Below are 23,256 nucleotides of genomic sequence, written 5' to 3'. Positions count from 1 at the left end.
TCACGCTTGCACCACCCAGAACGGCACAAATTAATTCACAAATAGCACAAAAGAATCAAATTATCTAGGGTTTTAGTGCTCAATTTGTGCTGTAAAAAGTTTATTCTGCTCTATCAATTTGAAGAAGATATTGGACTTTGAAAGTGGGTAGGGCTGGCTTGTAGAGTGAAGATGAATATTGAATTCTCAGAAATATAAATACTCTTTAAACATTACAGAATACAATAGAAAATATTGAAAAAGATTTGTTCCAACTTGAGTATTGATTGCATGCTATTTAGTTGAAATTTCAATCCCTAAAATTGGAGCAAGTCACCGGTTTATCGTAACCCATAAACTTATGAGTAAATATTGATAGACATTGGGTAATACTGCAAAGCAGAGCATCCAAAAAGGTCTCTTTGCCGATAAAAGCCATACGAATTAATACTTACTTATTTACTGCCATGGCCATACATATCTAAGTAGATATTTAGCCGCACCAACAAAGCCCCTCCACCTCTCTCGATTCTCCGCGTCCTCCTCGGTTGCTCCAATTCTCTCCATATCGGCCTTCACTTGACTCCACCATTTCCGTCATGGTCTTCCTCTCGGTCGTCGTCCTTCTGCATTTCTTTTCAACATATTCAATGAAAAAGACTAAGAAATTGTCAAAAAACGACTGATTCATTGATAATTAGAAAGACCGGTTCCGGTTATTACACCATTGTCAATCTCTGATAAACAGAAACTTCTTTTCAACACTTGATTGAGATTATTTACTAGTTGAGATTTACTATTGAGAAATATTTACTAGTAACACAGTGTCAGAACTTCAACAAAGCTATTGTATAGTGTTTCGTCATGGAAAGCAACTTCAATTTGATTGAGATTGCTGTCTTCTTTTTCTTCTCAAAACATGTACGGTATACTAATTAAAACGAAACATTTAAACGAATAAATACTAAATAAATGAATTTCAATTTTTCACATCAATCAAAAGGTTTATATTATTATTATTTTCGGTTTTATAAGGATAAAAAAATACTTAGTTTTAGCAGGGTATACAGCAGTCGTTCGATATGATAGTTCTGATCAGTTAGTTGACACTAGGTCAACCAATATATGAGTCATAAGGCTGGTTTGCTTCAGAGCTAATCTTGTATAATGTAAACTACCCAGGCCATCAAAATCCTTCCTTCTCAAAGCTCGATCTAGTATCTCCCATCTGAAAATCAAATGACAAATAGAAGATTACATTAGTAATAAAGTATGTTAATAGGGTTACATGAATATTGATTGTTTAATTATTATAGAAAATTACTAGTAGTAGTAGCCTACCCTCTTCCTATTGATAGATCTATTTTTTATATAATATTAGCAGGTAATTTGGGCATGAGGGAATCATGTGAACTGTGTTTTCAGCTAGTGGTGTTCTGACTATTCCTTGTATTTTCATTTTGGAATGTTTGATGTTTGTAAAAGATAACCTTAGTATTTTCAATTTAAGAAGAGAAATTCATGAATATAACACGAGATCTGGTGGTCGGATAGATTCGAGTCGGGTCAGGCTTGCTGGGACGCAGAGAATGTACAGCTATTTTAGGTGTAAAATGTTCAATGCTCTATCATCTGAAGTTAGAAATATGAACAGAAGAAGATTTAAGTCTATAGTAACGAAATGGTGAAGGGAAGAGCATTTTACTCAGTTGAAGAAATAATGTTCAACTGCAATGCCTTTCCATAATATTATTGTTCTCAATTGCTTTGACTCAGGTCTGTTTTCAGATTATTTGGCTGTGTAAATTTATGTATATTTTTTTGTGCATGTTCTATATGAATAATTATGTTCAATTGACTTTTTTCCATGCAATCAATGTTTTTTTATGACAAAGATTTGAGGTAACCCGTGCTCCGCAAAGAGTCTAATTGAAAACTTGATGTAATGTAATCTAGAATAATTTAAAATAGCCCTATAACCATCTTTGGTAAATTAAGAATCTATATGAAAAATTCCAATTTAATCAGTCCAGTAGTTCAAACGTGATGATGCGTCATTTGTGAATTTCCTATCCCGTACGTGTATGAGCCAGTTCTTTCCTTTATTATAATATAGATAATCCTCTCAGGTTGAACACATCTATTCACCATTATTACTTTACTTTACTTTTCTTGTTCGTCACAATTACTGAACTGCATTAAGGGAGCAACGATCCCGCAGTATATGACACGTCAAAGCTTAATCTAATATCTACCATCCCTCCTATTTCAACACAACAGATCCCACATAACATACATCAATCAAACACTATTCAACAAGGAAGTCTGCTAACCTGTACGGACACAATACAATAAGGAATTCCCTGAGTGTTTTTTGAACTCCTTCAAGCCATCAATTTCTCTTATGTGAGATGGGATTGTATTGAATATTTTCATTCCCATATAAAACGGGCCACTCTCCAGCAGGCTTAGTCTGTGATGTGGGTAAACAAAACCTCTTAATCGTGTATTTTTTTATTCCTTCCAGAAAATTCTCCTATCTATTCCCTATTTTAATGACGTGATGATGCGTCATTCGTAAATTTCCTATCCCGTACGTGTATAAGCCAGTTACGACGTTGAGAAATTTGCTATGAAAAGTTTTTCTGTTCAAAGTGTTAAATTTGTAAGGAGAGACTACTTTTAGTGTTCACTGAAACCTGGTTTTCATTAGTAGAGTTAGTGGTCGAGTTCCCTGGGCAAGTACTAACTATCTTGTGAACTCTCCCAATGAAAACATTCATGGTAGAGTACTAGTTTTTAGTAGTATCATAGAGAAACAATAGCGTGAGTAGATATCCCATGGTATAGGGCGTTTATGTCGCGACTTTTACTGTTATCTCAAGCCGATTACTGTCGATTATTGTGGATTTTTACTGTTTTGTTGGGGTAAGAGTGTATGAGCGGCACAATATATGAGAGACTATCAGCGTCATAAAGCTTCACAGGAAAGAACTACGTGGACTATCAGCTTGAGATAACAGTAAAAGTTGCGACATAAACGCCCTATACCATGGGATATCCACTTATGCTATTGTTTCTCTATGGTAGTATAGTGGGATAGTACCGTGGGATAGTACTAAATGAAGCCTGTAAACAGCTATTTGCAGAACAAATAAACATATGATTCTCATTACAGCATACTCTACTGTAATGAAACCATATGTTTCCTTTACAGTCTAGTATGTTTCCTAGTTCCGAAATAGGAACAGCAAAACTGCTACAAAAAATCTGGTGTGGCGCACTCACACAACTTTCCTTGTCATTATGAAAATTGATCACCTGACGCTAGTGTTCCCGCGCATCTCAAGTCTACTATTCAAAGATTTGAGCCAGCTGGTGACAGGGCAATAACGCTGGAGACACAAATGAGGTCTGCTATCTCTTCATAGTGAATGATTCAATAAAATCAACAATAATTTGCAATTGAATAATCACATTTTCTCAAATTTGAAGCTTATTTTCAATTTTAGGTGTAAATGTTACTGAACATTAATTGTAGAGATTTTCATGCTCAATCTACTCCACTTGATTTTTTTGTTTCAATTGTATCTGAAGCCTGATAATTGGGAATCTATCTGCATTGATGGGGCGGAGCTCCTGAAATTTTTACAGATATGGGACTTGTGGCAGTTGATAGAGCTTATCGATGACTATTTTAGGTATGAATTTGATCAAAATCGTTGGAGCCGTTTCCGAGAAAATCACGAAAAACCCTGTTTTTGACAACATTTTCGCCATTTTAGCCGCCATCTTGAATTGCATTTGATCGAAATTGTTCGTGTCGGATCCTTATAGTGAAAGGACCTTGAGTTCCAAATTTCAAGTCATTCCGTTAATTGGGAGATGAGATATCGTGTACACAGACGCACATACACTCATATACACACACACACACACACACACACACACACACACCACACACACACACACACACACCACACACACACACACACACACACACACACACCACACACACACACACATACACATACAGACCAATACCCAAAAACCAGATTTTGGACTCAGGGGCCCTTGAAACGTATAGAAATTTAGAAATTGGGGTACTTTAATTTTTTTCGGAAAGCAATACTTTCCTTACCTATGGTAATAGGGCAAGGAAAGTAAAAAACCACCTTCAGCGCTCCAAGTTTCGTCAACTTCCACAAAACTCCTGATTCGGAATTTTCAAACTAGGTCATGTTTATAGAATGCATGTGCAGTAGTAACTCCAGCACAAAAGCAGGTAATGTTTTCTATATTTTCTCAATATTATTCTTCTTTATATTATTATGACAAAAAATAGTATACGTTACTTGGACGTGAATGTCTTTTGTAGAGCTCAAATGAAATTCTAGTCTCGGCTAACGCCTCGACTAGAAACATCATTCTCGGCTGCAAAGGCCCCTTCCATCCTTGTGACGAAAGATACTAATCTTTGAATGTTGAAATCATTAATATGTATAGGTATAAAATACCTAGGCATCATGATAGATTCTCGACTAAGATGGGAGCCACATATTCTATGTTTGTAATAGATTAAGGAAAACATTTTATAAGTTTGTTCAATTGAGAAATATTCTTCCATTGTACCAGTTGAGGATGGTATTCCTTGCCCTAATCTCTTCTGTAATTGAATACGGCATTGTTGGATGGGGAGGTTGTGGATCTTCCATCTTACAACCCCTTATTTTGCAGTATAAGAAAATTGTAAAAATATGTCTGAATAGACCAATTAGATATCCCACTAACCTAATCTATAAAGAATTCAAAGTTCAAAGCCCTGAGGATTTATATAAATTGAACTTATTAAATATGTATTTGAACGACCATTAGATTTTCCAGTGACTCCTGAACATGGATATACACTCGTGGTCACGCCAGAGAGAAACTGTATGAGCCGAGATGTGTAACTGCATCTGCGGCTGGTCATGCAGCCTTTCAGGGTCCTCGTTTATTTAATGTCCTACCTTTCGATATTTCTAGAGAGTCCTCCTTATCGATTTTCTGTAGAAGGTAAGACTGTATTTATCGGCTTCATAAATTGTTTCGTTTCGTTTTGTTTCATTTAAATATGTTTAACTTTATTCTGTAAACTAGGCTATATAAACTATGCATTGTAATCAATTTGTTTCTTTTGTGGAAGATGTGTATTTTTGTTTAGATTGCTTAATGGCATAAGATAATACTATTTATGTAAGTAGCTCTATATAGTACTTGAAGCAGCTGAATCGTTTTTCTTATATATTTTCTGTAATTCATAAGAAGAAACACTCCTCGACGCAGGCCTAGCCTAATGAGGAGTGCACTTGATATTTTTTATGTTTTATGTTTTGTAAAATTGTACATCATTATTATTAAAACGGGAAGATTTGCATTTGAAATAGTAACGAACCTGGCCAAACTCCTGATCTGCGGATGGTGGGCGAGCGTGGTGTAACGTCCGACCACGTCTGCGCTGCGTACAATGCGTACGCCGACGCTCTGCAGACGCTCTGCCATGTCATCGTCCTCGCCGCCCCATCCCCAGTACATGTTACTGTAGCCGTTCACTGCTTCAAACGTAACAGCGCTCATTGCACTTACTGCGCCAAAGAAGTTCGTATAGGTAACACTGCAACACAAGGCAATGCCAATTCATTAGTCATAGAGGATTAGGTTAGGTTAGGTTATGGATTAGGTTAGGTTAGGTTAGGTTATGCATTAGGTTAGGCTAGGTTATGGATTAGGTTAGGTTAGGTTATGGATTCGGTTAGGTTAGGTTAGGTTATGTACTAGCAGGTAACCCGTGCTCCGCAACGGTCTATTTTAAAACTTGACAAACTGAAACTTGGCCTAGTGGAATCTTGAAGAGTTTCAAATAGGCCTAGAACCATCCTCGTTAAATTAAGAATCTATATACAAAATTTCAAATTAATTTTAGTCCATTAGTTTAGACGTGATGATGATGCGTCAATCATAATTATTCTCCTATCCCGTACGTGTATGAGCCAGTTCTTTCCTTTATTATAGTAACGATAAGTTCTTTAACTTGGTGCTCAGCTAATAAAGTGACAGAACTCAAATCTTGTTTAGAAACCTTCCTCAACTTAATGCCAACCTGACAGAATTGGACTGGTTATTGATTTAGTTACCAATTTTAAGCATCTGTTTCAAAGAGTTAGTCTCTCTATAGTGAGGTCCACATTATAATGGCAGTAGATAAAGATAGAAGAATGGCGATGCCGATTCTCTGCATTAATTAATTATATTTCTACACTGTCAAAAACAATTGGCATCGTTGTGGACCTAGAAAAGGATAGTACCACCGGCTTTGTCAAATGATAGACAAGGATAGCAAAACCAAAGTTGATCAAATTCTGTCATTATAACGGGGACCTCACTATAGATTATCTCAGTTTGAAAAAAGTCAAACTGAATACTTGATTAAGTGGAACCTTGAAAAACTGAAACCTGCCGCCAGTATCAGAAATTGTAATAATGTTGATTTGACCAGCATCAAAAACCGTATTATAATGTGCAAGTCATTGCATAAAGTCCTCATTATAGTATAGACCTAGTTTTGAGAATGAATTGCGAAAAGACCCCTGTTATGGCATTGATTGTAATGCTGTAATGCTTACATTGAAACAAGGTCGTAGATAAAATCATTTATCAAAGAAATTTGACTGCTATAGTGAGGACCATGTTATAATGGCAGTGGAGAAAGATGGGAGAACAACGTTGCCGATCCTCTGTCTTGTCAATGCCTGCTACAGACGGTAGCTGATACAGGTTTATTAAAGTAATATTAACAGTTCTTAATCAATTATCCTATACTATTAAACGAGCAATTTCTGTTTATATGTTTAGATGTTTATATGTTTATATCTGTAAGTGACCGGATCTCGAAAACGGCTCTAACGATTCTCACGAAACTTGGAACAAAGTAGGTTTATGATATAAAAATTCGTTTGCACTAGTTCTCAACCCTGGGATAATTCGCTGAAGGACATTAAAAAGATGAATACGTCATTGGAAAAACAGCTGGAAATTTTGTCATCTGTCGATACCGTAATGGAAGTGAGTGAACGAGTGTATGTGTGGGATCATTCAGATGATCTCACGAGAAAAAAAAATTCAGCGAGAGGAAAACTTATTTTCGTTTATTTCTCTTTTTTTAGAAAACATGTTCACGGTACTTCAGAAAGTCCAAATTAGTAACTATATGCTGTTAGTGTGGAATAGTACATAGTATATTAACAAATATTGTAGCAAACATAGTATATCATTCTAAATCGAATTCATAGTATATCTATTTGTAATTGATAATGTGTTTGTTTTTTGAAGTGTGAATAAATTGTTATTTTGATGAGTGATAGTAGCTTAACCTAGATTTTGATTTGGACTGTATGTATACATTTGAAAAGGTACAGTTTTGGGTATAAGCCTGTTGTGTCTCCTCATATAACTGTAAAAATAATTGTACGATTGAGAAAATGAATAAATAAAAAAAAACTAGGTATAAATTCAATCTTTCGTTACAAATTTTCTATGCTTTTACACCCCAGAGCAGAGCTCGGTCCCCCGATATTATTTTATTAAACAAGTAATTATATTTTTCAATAATTTCACAATGAATTTTTGTAAGATAAGATATATTGTTAATTAATCGATTCTAGATTCTTGAAAGATGATCTGGCAACAGAGCAAAGCAAGAAAGAGATAACGCTCTCCGCTTTGTTGAATGATCGACAAGGATAACAATACCATTGATAATCAAACACTGCCATTATAACGTGGACCTCACTATAGTCGTTCTAATAACAAAAGAGTAGTATTGAAACTTGGAATTACGTGTAGTTATCAGTGTCGACGGAAACTGCCAGCTGTAGTGCGTCGGGAGACTGCGGGCAAACGTAGAGGTTACGATCGTCTTCTGGCAAATGGTCCACGTCGTGGAAAACTACACAATCGAGCTTCCTCTCTGTAGTCGAAAGAGCAGCCATCGCCTCTACGAATCCCACGTTCAACAGCTTGGCACGATTGAACTTGCCTTCGTCTAGAAATTAAACAAAAATACAAATCAATCCAAAATTGCTTTCGAAAGTGACTTTGAGGTAATGACAATACGCTGATTATAGTCTGTAGAAAATCAGTTCTGGGAGGAATCTGACTTAGTAGGGTTGTGTTCTTGTTGAGGAGGCTTGTGGATTGGGTGCCTGACACTTTTGTGCGCCAGGCATACTTTGCCTTTTTTCAGAGCCATATAGCCTATGGAACAATCCTATGGGGACGTGCGACCAGTGTGGATAGGGTCCTGTTGCTGCAGACGCAAGCGGTTAGAAGGTTGTGGTGGGGGCTGGAAGGATTGATCATTTTAAGCCAATGTTCATCCGGTTGAAAGTGATGACAGTCTTCAATCTCTATTCTATATAATAAGTGCTTGACGTTTGTGAAGAAAAATCTAGATTCATTCACTTTAGCTTACGAAATTCATGCTCATGTAACAAGGAGAAACCAGAATATATTCCAGTCAAGAGTCAGATTGGAGCGAACAAGTAGAAGCTTTCTCTCATCTGGTATTACGTTTTTTAATAAGCTAACTAACGAGATAAGAAGCCTGCCCCTTGTGACTTTGAATAGAAGGTTGAAGTCATGGTTGATCTCCAACTCTTTCTATCCTATTAATGAATTCAGGGAGACAAACCTCAATTCGATGATTGCCAGCTGATCTGTACAGTAATTGTTATCTACCTATTATATTCGCAAGTTAACTAAATATATTTCCAATGACTGAGGTTAGGACATCTGTGATAATAATTCAAGTTTATAATATATATGTTATTGTAATAATATGGCTTATCTGTAATGACCTAGCCTAATGTACTTAATGTACTTTTTTGACTCAAATAAGTCATTGAATCATATGCGGCGCAGAGAAATGGAGGGAGATCAGCCAATTACAGTGATTAATAGAGTCATAGGTGGAAGCACAGTTGCCAATCGTCTGACCGCTTTCAGACAGGAAACTTGGCATGTGTAGCATGAGCACATGAACAGTCACTAGAAGTTGGAGAACGCTGTCAGGTTAAAAACGGTAACATCGCGCCTCTGTATCCCTCCCGCTGTATGCTTTCCCTGCTGCGCATGTCCAACCCAAGTAAGAAGTAATTTTGTACAGAGTATAGGCATATAGGCAAGGTATGGTTCGCGAGGTAATTATTACAGCTTTGCAAAAACATCAGGCTTCAGAGACCCTAGATCCCTAGATGGAGGAAGCTCACTACACACAGAGATTCTTCATGAATGAGAGGGTTGCTACAAATCACCAACAATGGATCCCTAGATGGAGGGGGTACGCTACTTGACACCCCCGACTACTTGTCCCCTTTTAAAACCGTGAGCCATACCCGTCTAGTTGTCTCCTTTCTGAGGAGGTGACAACTAGTCGGTGGGACACCTGAGGGTACGAGGTGACAAGTTGTCGTTTACGGTCGTGACTAGTTGACACCTCTGGTCCAGTAGGTGTCAAGTAGTCGAGGTGACAACTTGATGGCAATGGTATATTTTTACGAGGGTACAAGTAGTCGTCTACGGTCACGACAACCTATCCCCTCGACTCCACTCCACAAGAAATCACCATTCCAGCTGGCTCTTCATTTGAAAGTTGGAAAATGAAGTCTAACTATCAAGTTCTATACGAAAAGGCATTAAGATTCCTCAATTTGATATAAAGTCTCATGCTCTGATGTAGAGCATGAAGCATTGTTAAGCATCTTCTTCTCATTATTATCAATTATTTTTATTATAATATTATTTCTTTTTTTTCAATTATATTATTTGTATTTATTTTATCAAAGTTGATTTGTCTTCAATAAATTATCTTGAATATTTAAAAAAGAAATTTCTTGACTTATTTTTATTGCCTCAATTTCTATCTCATATTTACTCTCATTGCCTCTCATATAATAAGCCCAGGAATTTGAGAAATAATTTCTTTCTTTAAATATTTGCAGTGATAGATATGGCAAAACGCTACTCTTCTTAATAATCATACTCATAAAATTTGTTTGAACAGTGTCTGTGAGTGTAGAAGACACAGACACAACTTGAAGATTCTCATTGGCCTTCTTATGGTCTGATTGCAATCTGAGCGGAAGTGTGTATAAATAATTATTTGTCCTCATATTAATTACCAGACTTCATGTAATACCTCAGTTGATAACCAGACTGATAGCTTCATCTGCCATATCATTGATGGCTAAAAATTTGACTGTCCTAGCATTAGGCTCAATTTACTCGTAAACGGTGCGTCTGACGGGAAAATATAACTGAACAAAATGTGTTTAGAATTGTGTTCTACATCTGGTTCAGTCATCAAAAGGGTTTATTATTCATTTTTTCTTTTTTCAACCAACTCGAAAAAAATTGTCCTAAGAATAGCAAAGACGGCGAATATCTCCCGAACCGTGCGTTTGACGGGAAAATGTTACTGAACCAAAAGTGCTTATAATTCAATTCTACATCATGACCAGTAATAAAAATTGCTTGATCCCTCCTCCCTACGCCGCGGGGGTGTAAGTTGTGCCAACTGGTGCTCTGTAGGTGACAAGTAGTCGGGGTAACAACTTGACGCCAGCGTGCAAGGTGTCATGTAGACGTGAGCGATCCCCGTCTTTTAACAATGTAGAATTGATAACTAATTAACAAAATATTACATTTCAATTATGAAAATTCATTGTCTTGCTTAATAAAATATAATTTATTATTTTAAACTAGAATGAACAGTTAATATAACATTAATAAACCTGTATCAGCTACCGTCTATAGAAGGCATTGACAGGACAGAGGATCGACAACGTTGTTCTCTTATATTTCTCTACTGCCATTGATTATAACTAATTATGCCACTATAGATCCCTAGATGGAGGAAGCACCCTACACACAGACATTCTTCATGAATGAGAGGGTAGCAACGTATCACCAACAATGGAAAGCGCATGTTGAACGAAGGCCAGCTGATAGGCTGTGTTGTGCTAGAAGGACATAACTCCAAAAAGCTCCTTGTATATCTTTTTGGATGCAACAAGTTACTTTTGAGAAGATAAAAGAGAGCATCTGTTGCTTAAGGAAAGATATAATCATATATTAAAGCTCCTTGTGTATCCGAAAAGATACACAAGTAGCTTTTATTTATCTTCTCAAGAGCAACGTGTTGCATACGAAAAGATACACAAGGTGCTTTAATGTATCTTTCCATAAGCAATATATGCTCTTTTGTATCTACTCAAAAGCAACCTGTTAAATCCGAAAAGATACACAAGGAGCTTTTAGGAGTTACGTTCTTTCAAGATAGGGAAGGATATTTTGAATATTCTTTCCAAAGAATGGACATTGATATGTCAAAAAGAGCTTTTCAGCCATTCATGTAGATGCATAACAATATTATTTGTATAGTTATTTCTAATAGCTTTTTCTTCATATCATATACAGTTCAATAATTATTTTCCTAGTTTATATTATGTAAATCCATCTAAAGCTTTGCTGTATTGTAAGCTATTGTAAGTTTATGAGTGCATAAGAAGGTATATATTATAATATACATAAATAAAGTACTCAATCAATTCATGAAGAATCTCTGTGTGTAGGGAGCTTCCTCCATCTAGGGATCTAGAGTCTCTGAGGCCTGATTTTTCCGCTAAGCCGTGAATATTACCCCGCGAACCATACCTAGACAAAAATATGGGACGTGTACTGTACCTGACTGCTCGATCACAAAGACGCGATACGCAATCTGCTGACGCTGCAAGAACGGATGCATGTGTCGGAGAAAGGTGAGGAGATGCGCAGTACGATTGCGCAGTGGCACCAAAATTGCCACAAGATGGCGCGGCCTGCAGTGCAGTGGCTGCCAATGGAGGGGTGACCCCTCCGCGTTCAAGGTCATCGCCACCTCCTCCAGAGACGCTGGCGGGGTGGTGTTGGGCTTCTTGTATCCCACTGTCAACCAAAAATTAATCCCACATTACTAAATTACAATAGTTATTTGTGCAACTAGTGCACATTAAATTTTTCCTACAGTTACCATTGAATATGAAAAGTGGGTAATTATGGGTGAAATTCCCTGAAATCCATCAAATGTTTTTCTGTGTAATTTTATTATTAATAAAAGCCTTAATTTATTTAAAATTGAATAATAATAATTGAATTATAATGATTAGTAATTCAATTGAAAATTTATGTGACTGCTTGAAGGGGGTTTATCTTATGTAAGCATTGAAATGACTATAATGAAGGCACATAATGGCAAGGCAACGCTGTTCTCCACTGCCATTATAACGTGGGCCTCACTATGAGTATTACCAACTTAATTTTGATTTTGCTGCACTGGTGCTCCATATAACCTACTAACTATTTTGCGTTGTCATGCTGCAAATCTGGAGTATGAAAAGTACTCACTTTGCGCACTAGTGCGGAAAAGTGATTCTTTGCGGCCTGCAATCAGTGCACAAATGGTCACTTTTCAAGGTATCTGTAGGAAAAAATAATTTTTATTCTTGGTCAATATAGGTACTATAGCCACCTATAGTGTGGTCCACGTTAAAATGGCAGTGGAGAAAGATGGGAGAACAACGTTGCCGATCCTCTGTCTTGTCAATGCCTTCTATAGATTGTAGCTGATACAGGTTTATTGATGTAATATTAACTGTTCACTCTTGTTAAAAATAATCAATTATATTTTATTGAGAAAAAATGATATTTTTCAATAATTTCATAATGAATTTTCATAATATTTTGTTAAAAGAGGATCTTTCAACAGAGCAAAGCAAGGAAGAGATAGCGCTATCCGCTTTGTTGAATGATAGACAAGGATAACAATACAATATTGCTAATCAAACACTGCCATTATAACGTGGACCTCACTATGGTCTAAAGACTCCTGAACCAATTTTTTGGAAAATTAATCAGACATTACTAAATTATATTTTTATGTGGTTCAGAATAACACACTTGCATCAGTGATAAGAGTTACTCATTTTTTATCGAACAACTAATCCATAATATGGTTCGGAACCCACTTTAGTGAGGTCCATATCATTGACCGAACGCATTGAGGTGTATGTTTTAACCCAGATTTTCTTTCGTCTGTCTGTATGTATGTAATGCATTTACGGCCAAACGCGTAGATAGATCAGGTGCAGCGTCTCTTGCATAGGATATCTGCTATTCTGTTCTCGCTGAGGTGTGTGAGGGGAGCAGTAGGGTATAGCCACTACCTCCGTAAACAAAGCCGTAGTGCATTCTGGTGACGTCAGCACAGGTAGGACTCCTACACCAATAAAAAATCGTTGATTTCAGCTGATCTATATCAGCTAGTGTTTCTATTGGTGTAGGAGCCCTACCTGTGCTGACGTCACACGAATGCACTACGGCTTTGTTTACAGAGGTAGTGGTATAGCTCCCTGCTTGCGATCTATCATGGCTATCTCATGTCTGTCATTCGTTACAGTTTGATATTCTGGGGTGGCTATGACACACACCTTGGGGTAATTTTCAGGAGGCAGAAAAGAGCTCTGAGAATAATCTTCAACCTCAGTGCCCGAACATCCTGTTGGCCTTATTTTGTGTGAGCGAGAGAGAGTATATTAACTTTGCCAGCCATGTACTTTCTGGAGATCATCACGTACGTGAGTAAAAATTGGAGGGCATTCTCATCCGTTTTACTTGATCATTCCTACAATACTAGGAGTGGTGGCTCAATCCTCGGTTACCCGGCACATAGACCAACCCTTCTGGAGAAAGGCCCACACTATTGCGCAATAAAAATTATAAATAGACTCCCCCATAATTTTAAAGATTTTTCCAACTTTTCAAAGATGACCGGAAGGATAAGGAAGGTTCTGTTAAAAAGAGCGCCATACACAGTGGATGAATGTGTGGATGTCTTGAGGGCATCGCATGATACTGTAATACCATGACTGCAAAACAAAATATTGAAACCAAAGACCTTAAAGCTGCGATTAGACCAAATTTATTAAAAAAATGTTAATAACTCAATCCTTTTAGATTATATCAGATTGAACATAACTTATCATACACATGATGAACATTATGTGTTTGTCAACTTCCGTTCAATCTAATAGAATCTATGAGGATTAAGTTATAACCATTTTGTTAATAACTTTGGTGTAAACCCAGCTTGAAGATGCATACCTCTTTATTGTCTTTGATTGAAACTATAGACCTTATACAAATACAGTAATAGACTGGCTTCTTCACACACATCTGTGTAATCACTTGTCAGCTGATTTATGATGAATAACTCTATAGTCTGATTTTTACTCTAATATTGGCGTATGAAGGAGGCTCCTTTTTCCTTTTATATTATCCTTGAAATGCAAAATTTTCAAAAACCTTGTATATACGTCGACGCGCAATTGAAAAAGGAACGAACATACCTGTCAAATTTCATGAAAATCTATTACCGCGTTTCGCCGTAAATGCGCAACATATAAATATATAAACATTTAAACATTGAGAGAAATGCCAAACCGTCGACTTGACTCTTAGACCTCACTTCGTTCGGTCAAAAAAATAGCGCTATCTGCTTTGTTGAATGATAGACAAGGATAGCAACACTAATGTTAATCAAATACCTTCCATTATAACGTGGATATCATTATAGACATGGTAGGTTTATACAGAAAATGACACATTATCCTTGCTATATCGGGTTTAAAATTAAATGTGGAGTCTATTCTACAAAGTTTTTAGTCTATAGGTAGGTAAATGTTTAGCAAGCTTGGCGATATATACCTCCTTGCGAAAAGATGAGATTCTTCAATGTTGTTTTCCATCACGAACTGCTTCTTATTAAATCACTTTTTGCTAATAACAGATGAGATTGTTTACATGGTTTCTAAATATACAAAGTGAGTCATATATGTATGGGAACCCTTCAATAAGATGGATACTGTTGTAGATTGTTGTACTGTTGTAGATCAAACTTGAAATGGTTGGGATCAAGCAGACTGCTCTACAATGGTTTAAGAGCTTCTTACAGAACAGGACACAATATGTCCAGATCAATGACAGTGGAAGTGGTTTGGAAAAGGTTGATTACGGCGTTGTGCAGGGAAGTACCCTTGGGCCAATTCTCTTCCTAATCTATATTAACAATCTCCCATTGCTTGACATTAATAGTAAAATCTTTCTATTTGCTGATGATACAGCTGTAGTATCATCAGGAAAACAGTGGGACGATGTATTCAAAAATGCTACTTCTGATTTGGCCAGAATAAAGAGCTGGTTCGACCATAACTCCTTAACCGTTAATATAGATAAGGCCAAAACCATGCCCATCACAACCCGTAGCCAGCAAGATCCAGAGCCAAGAGACTTGATCCTTCATTCGTGCAGAGATCCAACATCAACTGTCTGTAATTGCTCAAAACTAGAAAGAGTAAATAAGTACAAGTACTTAGGTATTATAGTTGATAGTGGTTTGAGTTGGGGTCCGCATATCCAGTTTGTGAAGCAGAGACTTAGAAGGTTATTGTATGCATTCTCCCAGCTAGGCCATGTTTAGAGTGAGGCGCACTGTAAGACTGTATACTTCACTTACGTCCAGTCAATCATCCAGTATGGCATTCTTGGTCTGCACGCTACTCTCTTGGAGCCGCTTGCGGTGTCGCAAAGACAAATAATTAAAACAGTTTTGAAAAAGGAACAGCACTACCCAACAATTGAATTATTTACTGAATTTCCTGTTTTAAATATTAGACAACTTTACATAAAATCTCTACTGCTCTTTCTAAAAAAAAAATAGATATAACATTCTACCCGAAATTCCTCACACCTACCCCACACGATTTAGAGTCAACCATGGATTTGCGACGCCGCGGGTGGCTCATGGACTGGAGTTGAGAACCCCTTTCTATCTTTCTCAACTTCTGTACAGGAATCTGCCGGCTGAGATTAGAATCAGTATGGAGGTATGCAGTGTGCCGGCATTCAAGCGTATGGTGGAGGGGTGGCTATACCGCCTTGGCACAGAAATGTCTGAAAGCCTGCTTCGGTCTATGTACTGGCGTTAATCTATTATCCTCTACGATGCTTGGAATTCACCCAGATATTTCCATTTCTCTTACTCAAATCCCTTCATATATATTTTTTCAATTCCAAAATCTTACCTGAGGCTCCGCTTGTCCCTGCTCTATCATGTTCTATCATTTTTTTCAATTTTTTTCCTTATCTATCTTTATTTATTTTTTTTTACTAGCATTCCTTTTAAATGTTTCCATTAACTTTTCAAATTACTTCTATTTATATTTTAAGTAAATATAATTTCTTGGTAGTTAGTTATCTAACTCATTCAAACCGAATATTAATATTTATTTTTTCTCCTCACAATTTAATTTATTACTTTATTAACTTACCAGCCTGATATATTTCAGGCTACCCAGAACTCACCCCTACACACAGACGAATAGTCTTGTAGGGGTATTCCTGTATCTATGTAAAGTGTGTTTAATTTCCTGTAATGTATATTTTTGAGGAATAAAGCTTATTTGATTTGAGATATAATACGGTACTGTAACTTTCAGTATAAGTTATTGATCGTATACTCCACCTTTTGACATACGGTACTACAGAGTTTCAACCCCTATAATGGGATGAATTGTTTTGAAAAGGCCTTTGAAATGATGTACCACACAATGGGTGTTTACACTTGAAATATATTTGAGTTACAACCCCTCATATCTTTAAAAACTAAAACTACAATCAGCCGCCATTTTGGATACAAGCATCATAGAACTTTTTTGTTGATGCCATCTTTCTTGTTTTGAAAAGGCCTTTAAAATTATGTATCATACAATGGGTGTTTGCATTTGAAATATCCTAGTTACAACCCCTAAGTCACCCCCTTATGAGGGGTTGAAATTCAGTTGTACCTACGTCAAAAGGTAGAGTATTCGACCAACAGTTTATACTGAAAGTTACAGAATTATATCTACAACAGTCTTCAACTTATTGAAGGGTTCCCATAAATATGACTTACTCTGTATATCATTGTATACATGTTTTATTATTAAGTAAATGTTTAAAATAAGTTTGGGACTCACCAAGAGTTGAAGGAACAAGTGGACAAAGTTTTTCTGAGTCTCCATCTTCGTTAAGGTGGTGTTCAACACTATGACCACTGCTCAAGATCCGATCTTTAGGAATTGGAAGTTTAAAGCTCTGCAAATCAATAATAAATGAATAATCTACAAATGGAAATTACTGAGATATTGCAGTTTTTCAAATTCTAATGAATTAATTATTATTATTAAACAAAAATCCAAAATAAATGCAGTAATTCACCCCGAAGACTTCTGCTACTGCAAATATTGACAACAGGGTGAACAGCTAGATGGGAATTCGATGAGCGCTACTAAACAAAAATTATTTGACAGCCCGGAATCGAACCCAGTACCTCCTAATTGCCGGTCAGGAATGCTTATCCTTACACCAAACTGACAATCTCTGGAAAGCAGCGATCATTTTATACGAAGCCATAGCGGCCAGCCAGTCTGCAGATGGAAATCACTGAGATATTGAGTCATATAAAATGAGCGCTGCTATCCAGAGATTGTCAGTATGGTGTAAGGGTAAGCATTCCTGACCGGCAATTAGGAGGTACTGGGTTCGATTCCCGGGCTGACAAATAATTTTTGAATAGTAGCGCTCATCGAAATACTATCTAGCTGTTTACCCTTTTGTCAATATTTGCAGTAGCAGAAGTCTTCGGGGTGAATTGCATAATTTAATTTGGATTTTCGTTTAATAATAATAAATGAATAATTATTCTATTTGTTCAAAAGCCTTGGCTCATACAAATTGGTTGTACATTCACGTCAATTGAAAAGTAAAAAATGTAATAAATGGAAAAGTAATAAATGAATGTATCAAGTAATTATCAAGTAATAAATGGAAGATCTATAGTGTAAATAGAATAATAATAGTCGAGAATATCATTAAAAAAAACGGAAAATATTATGTTATTACATTATTAACTTTCGGTTGTAGCAAAAGATTTTCATGATGAATAACTGTAAATTCAATTATAGGAAATTACTGGTACCCTTCTGTTATATTTTTAGACACGACTATAGTGAGGTCCACGTTATAATGACAGTGTTTGATTAGCAATGGTATTGCTATCCTTGTCTATCATTCAACAAAGCAGATAGCGCTATCTCTTTCTCGTTTTGCTCTGTTACCAGATCGTCTTTTAACAAAATAGAATTAATAATTGATTAGCAAAATATTTCATCTTAGTTATTGAAAAATATAATTTCTTGCTTAATAAAATATAATTGATTATTTTGAACGACAATGAACAGTTAATATTAAATCAATAAACCTGTATGAGCTACCATCTATAGAAGGCAACAGAGGATCGGCAACGTTGTTCTCCTATCTTTATCCACTGCCATTATAACGTGGACGTCACTATAGCACAACGTTTCAAACATATAGGTTCGGTTGCACAAACCCTGTTGAATTTTAATCATGATTAAATCCAACGATAGCCAATTAGAGAAGACTCTTTGAAAAAAAGATTTCTGATTGGATTATGAGTCATTTATTCACGGTTAAAATTTAACAGGCTTTTGTGAAACTGGCTCATATATGTTTTATACAAATCTTTATTGATTGATTGATTGATACAATAAGTACATCATGGAAATGATAGGGAGAGAAAAATAAGGTAACCTTGTGCTATTCCTCTCCCAAATTTAGATAAGGTTACACATAGTCACAAAATAGGTTAAGTTTTGTAGTTGTTCACTTCACAAAATTTTCAATCCTTAATATTTTCGCAAAGTAGATTTTGAAATTTAAATGCTTCAAAACTAAACATAGAAGAAATATTTCGCATTAATTATCATTGAAATAGGAAATATTCACATATTAAAGAAATAATTTTGAAGAATAAAATAAAAATTCCTAGTTATATTGTGGTCAGTTCATGAAAATGTTCAAAGAAAACTTTTTATCCAATATTAACTAATGATTTGATTGTTAAATTATTTTTAGAAAGTAGATTTTGAAATTTAGATGCTTCAAAACTAAACATAAGAAATATTTCACATTATTATTACTAAAATAGGAAATATTCACATATCAAATAAATAATTTTGAAGAATAAAATGAAAATCTCTAGTTATATTGTAGTCAGTTCATGAAAATTTTCAAAGAAAACTTTTTATTCAATATTAACTAATGATTTGATTGCTAAATTATTTTCAGAAAGTAGATTTTGAAATTGACATGCTACAAAACTAAACATAGAAGAAATATTTCGCATTATTATCATTGAAATAGGAAATATTCACATATTAAAGAAATAATTTTGAAGGATAAAATAAGAATCTCTAGTTTTATTGTAGTCAGTTCATGAAAATGTTCGAAGAAAACTTCAATATTAACTAATGATTTGATTGCTTAATTATTTTCAGAAAGTAGATTTTGAAATTTAGATGTTTCAAAGAAATATTTCACATTATTATCACTAAAATAGAAAATAAAATAATTTTGAAGGATAAAATAAGAATCTCTAGTTTAATTGTAGTAAGTTCATGAAAATTTCCAAAGATAAATTCACACAATATTAACTAATGATTCACACAATATTAACTAATTATTTGATTGAGTATAGGCTTACATACGTCTTTGAAATCTTCTTGAGTGTCGATTATTATATAATCATCAGTATGACTGTTCGAATCAACACTGGTTAAAAAGTTGAGAAAGCTTAATGCATGAGAATACACGCCAGGATAGATGAGATAGGCTAAAAATCCTACAACTAGACATTTGCTCAAAAATATCAGAAACTTTTTTGGAGATGGTAGACGACCCATCTAAACAATCTGAAACAAAGTAATATAACTGTATTAAAAATTAGTAAAATAATAGAATGTTGTTTTAATAAATCTATTTTATAAAGTTCATCTTTTGATTGCACCAGAGAATGCTTACTTCTATTGAAAATTTTTTTATTTAATCAAGTGAATCCGTCTTCTGTCATCCGTCTTTTGGAGACGATAAGCAGTCGGTCCCGACTACCTAAAAAGTAGGTAGTCGTCATCTCTCATCATAGAATAGAATAGGAAAATACTTTATTCATCAGATGTAAAAAATACATTAGAACAGTGTCAATAAATTACAATATAAATAACTAGGCTAGTCTTGTATTATATAGACAAAAACGTTTCGTCAAAAATCAATGTTGAACTCTTAAAAAGAATACAGACAATTTGATATTTATACAACGGATTTTATATTATCATCATCTTTCTTACACTCATTACCCATGCACAAGCCTAAGAGGTTATGTGGGCATCACCCTCAGTATTATCATTATGATGTACAATTACAGCATTAACTAAAGCTGCGTTTACAGCTGGAGTTAATAACAAAAGTTTTCAACATTTTTGTTATCAACTGATGTTAATTACAGAAGTTAATAACATCATGTTGAGTTGCGTTTACACCGGAGTTGATAACATGAGTTATTAATAAAAAGTTGTCAACTTTACTGAATCGACAAAAAATTCTCTTGAAAAAAGTTGATAACTCGTGTTTTCAACAGAAAATTCCTTGTTATTAACAAGATTTATGTTATCCATCGAGAGTCGGTAACTTTTGTTAATAACAGGTTACTATCTTCCCCGCAACCCCCTCGCCAAGCATCCCTACCCTACAACTACAGCTGTTCCCTAATAACTACAGCTGCAGACAAAACACGTGACAAAGTTATAACTTTTATTGATAACAAAACTAACAGACAAAAGAAAATGTTATTAACTTATATTGAAAACTTTTTTTAAACTCTGGTGTAAACGCATTATAATTTATTTACATTAGACCAGATGAAGATCATGATTTTAATGATCACCCACATGTTTCAATTCAAATTTGAAGACAATTTTTTGCTTTTTTTCCGGCTGTTATATCATATGAATAGTCTCGTTAAATGAGTTAAATGAAATCATAAGGAAGTCAATTATATTGATAACAAGATCTTGTTAATAACAAGGAATTTTCTGTTAGAAACATGAGTTATTAACTTTTGTCAAGAGAAATTTTTGACGATTCAGTCAAGTTAATAACTTTTTGTTAATAACTCGTGTTATTAAATCCGGTGTAAACGCAGCTTTAAACTTATATGAGAAGGCACAACAGGCTTGGGCCCAAAACTGTCCCTTTTTAGATTTATACTAAGGTAGAAATCAAAATGTAGGTTGATCTGCTATCACTTATCAAATTAAGAAATTAAACTTCAAAAAGCAATAAATCTTTAATTAAAGAAATATATTTGAAAGAATAAGACGTTGATGTTGTCAATACCACTATTTTTGTTCAAAAATTAATTCACATTACAAAACCAGGTTACATGGTTACACCTACCACATCTTCAGCTGAACTAATGAAATTAACATGAAACCTGGGCCCTGTTTCATAAAACTTATTTCACGTAATACAGGAGAATCACCATTCCAATTGCATGCTCAATATAGCCGATAAAACCAGCTGTTCCTGTATCACAGGACTTCTAAGTTTTTATGAAACAGGGGCCTGGTTCTGTAATGTGAATCAAATTTTGAACAAAAATAGTGGTATTGACAACATCAACGTTTTATTCTTTCAAATTCATTTTTTAAATTAAAGATTTGTTTGTTTTTTGAAGTTTAATTTGACAATTTCTTATAAAAGCACAGCAATATTTAACTTGTTATTTAAAGAAGCAATAATTGACAGTTAAAAAAACTATTTGTGAACAACATATTGTTAATTAAAAACATTGGTGTAAACGTGGCTTTAGAATAAGAGTATCTACGCTTTAAAATAGAAAGGATTTGTATATTCAGATATGAAGTGAAAAGAAGAAATTGACTTACTTGCTTGAATTATTGTGCCTCTTCTATATTTGCTGTTTGTGAGTTGATAAGAAAAATTATTTTACGAATGAATTATTGTACCTCTTCTATATTTGTGAGTTGATAATAACAATTATTTTACGAAAAATTGGTTTGCATTTAGAAAGTATTCAATTATCAATAATATTATTAACCTCAACCTCTTACTCAACTTCTAATTTTAGAATCTCAGCTGTTTTGGCGTCTGCAAAATTTTCAAAAATATTATTTGTTGACTATGAAAACCGCTGGGCTAAATAACTAAGGCTCAACTCACACTTACGCGACTCAGGTCGAGAAGAGACTCGACTCTAGTCGAGAGCATGATTTGTGCTTTCAAATGGTGACAGTCGCGGAGACTAGAGTCGACTGGTCTGAGTGTCACCATTAGGAAACACATGCTCTCGACTAGAGTCGAGTCTCTTCTCAAGCTGAGTCACATAAGTGTGAGTTGAGCCTAACTGGAGGTAGCACAAATAATTGAGGATACATCCTGTAAGTTATTTATCTTTGTGTTCCTGAGTCGCATAAGTGTAAGTTGAGCCTAACTGAAGGTAGCACAAATTGAGGATACCTCCTGTAAGTTATTTATCTTTGCGGTAACCACGTCATGTAAATGTATTAACAAGTAATTCTTCTCTTAAAGAATTTAATAGTTACTAAATTGCCAGAAAGTTGTACTAGATTCATGAGCTCAATACCAGTTAACCAAGGATCTAATCAAACTATATAGTGAGGTCCACGTTATAATGGCAGTGTTTGATTAGCAATGGTATTGCTATCCTTGTCTATCATTCAACAAAGCGGATAACGCTATCTGTTTCTCGCTTTGCTCTGTTGCAAGATCGTCTTTTAACAATGTAGAATAAATAATTAATTAACAAAATATGTCATCTTATATTATGAAAATTCATTATGAAATTATTGAGAAATATGATTCCTTGCTTAATAAAATATAACTGATTATTTTAAGCGAGAATGAACAGTTAATATTACATCAATAAACCTTATCAGCTACCGTCTATAGAAGGCATTGACAAGACAGAGGATTGGCAACGTTGTTCTAGTATCTTTCTCTACTGCCATTATAACGTGGACGTCACTGTAGTCGTATTTATCATGTGTTACAATCCAAGTTTAAACTTTCAGCTGATCCAGTTCCTTCTAGGACCGTTTGTTCAGTTAAATCCATATATCTTGAGTAAAATGATTGTACATTGAGTGAAAGCTTGAAATAAATTTAATCAGCTCAAAATAAAACACATCTTAACAAACAATACTTGAT

At 35.0% G+C, this 23,256-nt stretch overlaps 2 protein-coding genes across 25 annotated transcripts in view; both read right to left on the bottom strand.

Annotated features, from left to right (window-relative positions):
- The window catches only part of LOC111054275 (zinc finger protein 2 homolog), a 217,774-nt gene that overhangs the window by 64,016 nt on the left and 130,502 nt on the right, over positions 1-23,256 (bottom strand). The window lies entirely within an intron of this gene.
- On the bottom strand, positions 897-21,993 carry LOC120348803 (beta-1,4-galactosyltransferase 4-like). Of its 2 annotated transcripts, XM_039419808.1 has the most exons (7): positions 21,954-21,993; positions 19,719-19,922; positions 17,127-17,244; positions 11,761-12,000; positions 7,855-8,059; positions 5,414-5,632; positions 897-1,207 (listed from the first exon to the last, which is right to left on the bottom strand). In XM_039419808.1, the coding sequence occupies exons 2-7, from the start codon at positions 19,911-19,913 to the stop codon at positions 1,075-1,077; spliced, it is 1,110 nt and encodes a 369-aa protein (XP_039275742.1). In that variant the 5' UTR covers positions 19,914-19,922; positions 21,954-21,993; the 3' UTR covers positions 897-1,074. The 2 variants fall into 2 exon arrangements, with proteins under 2 accessions (XP_039275742.1, XP_039275741.1); XM_039419807.1 differs by lacking the exon at positions 21,954-21,993 and having other exon boundaries at positions 19,719-20,553.

Source organism: Nilaparvata lugens, chromosome 1 (genome assembly GCF_014356525.2).
Source record: "Nilaparvata lugens isolate BPH chromosome 1, ASM1435652v1, whole genome shotgun sequence".
Lineage (NCBI taxonomy): Eukaryota > Metazoa > Arthropoda > Insecta > Hemiptera > Delphacidae > Nilaparvata > Nilaparvata lugens.
The sequence above is the reverse complement of the archived record's forward strand: the minus strand, read 5'-3'. Positions and strand labels throughout refer to the sequence as shown.

Coding starts and splice junctions, on each gene's coding strand:
- LOC120348803 (XM_039419808.1), bottom strand. CDS start 19,913: ATGGGTCGTCTACCATCTCCAAAAAAGTTTCTGATATTTTTGAGCAAA. Junction 12,001..17,126: donor ACTTGTTCCTTCAACTCTTG/GTGAGTCCCAAA, acceptor TTTGGTTGACAG/TGGGATACAAGAAGCCCAAC. Junction 1,208..5,413: donor CAGATCAGGAGTTTGGCCAG/GTTCGTTACTAT, acceptor TTTGATTTTCAG/ATGGGAGATACTAGATCGAG.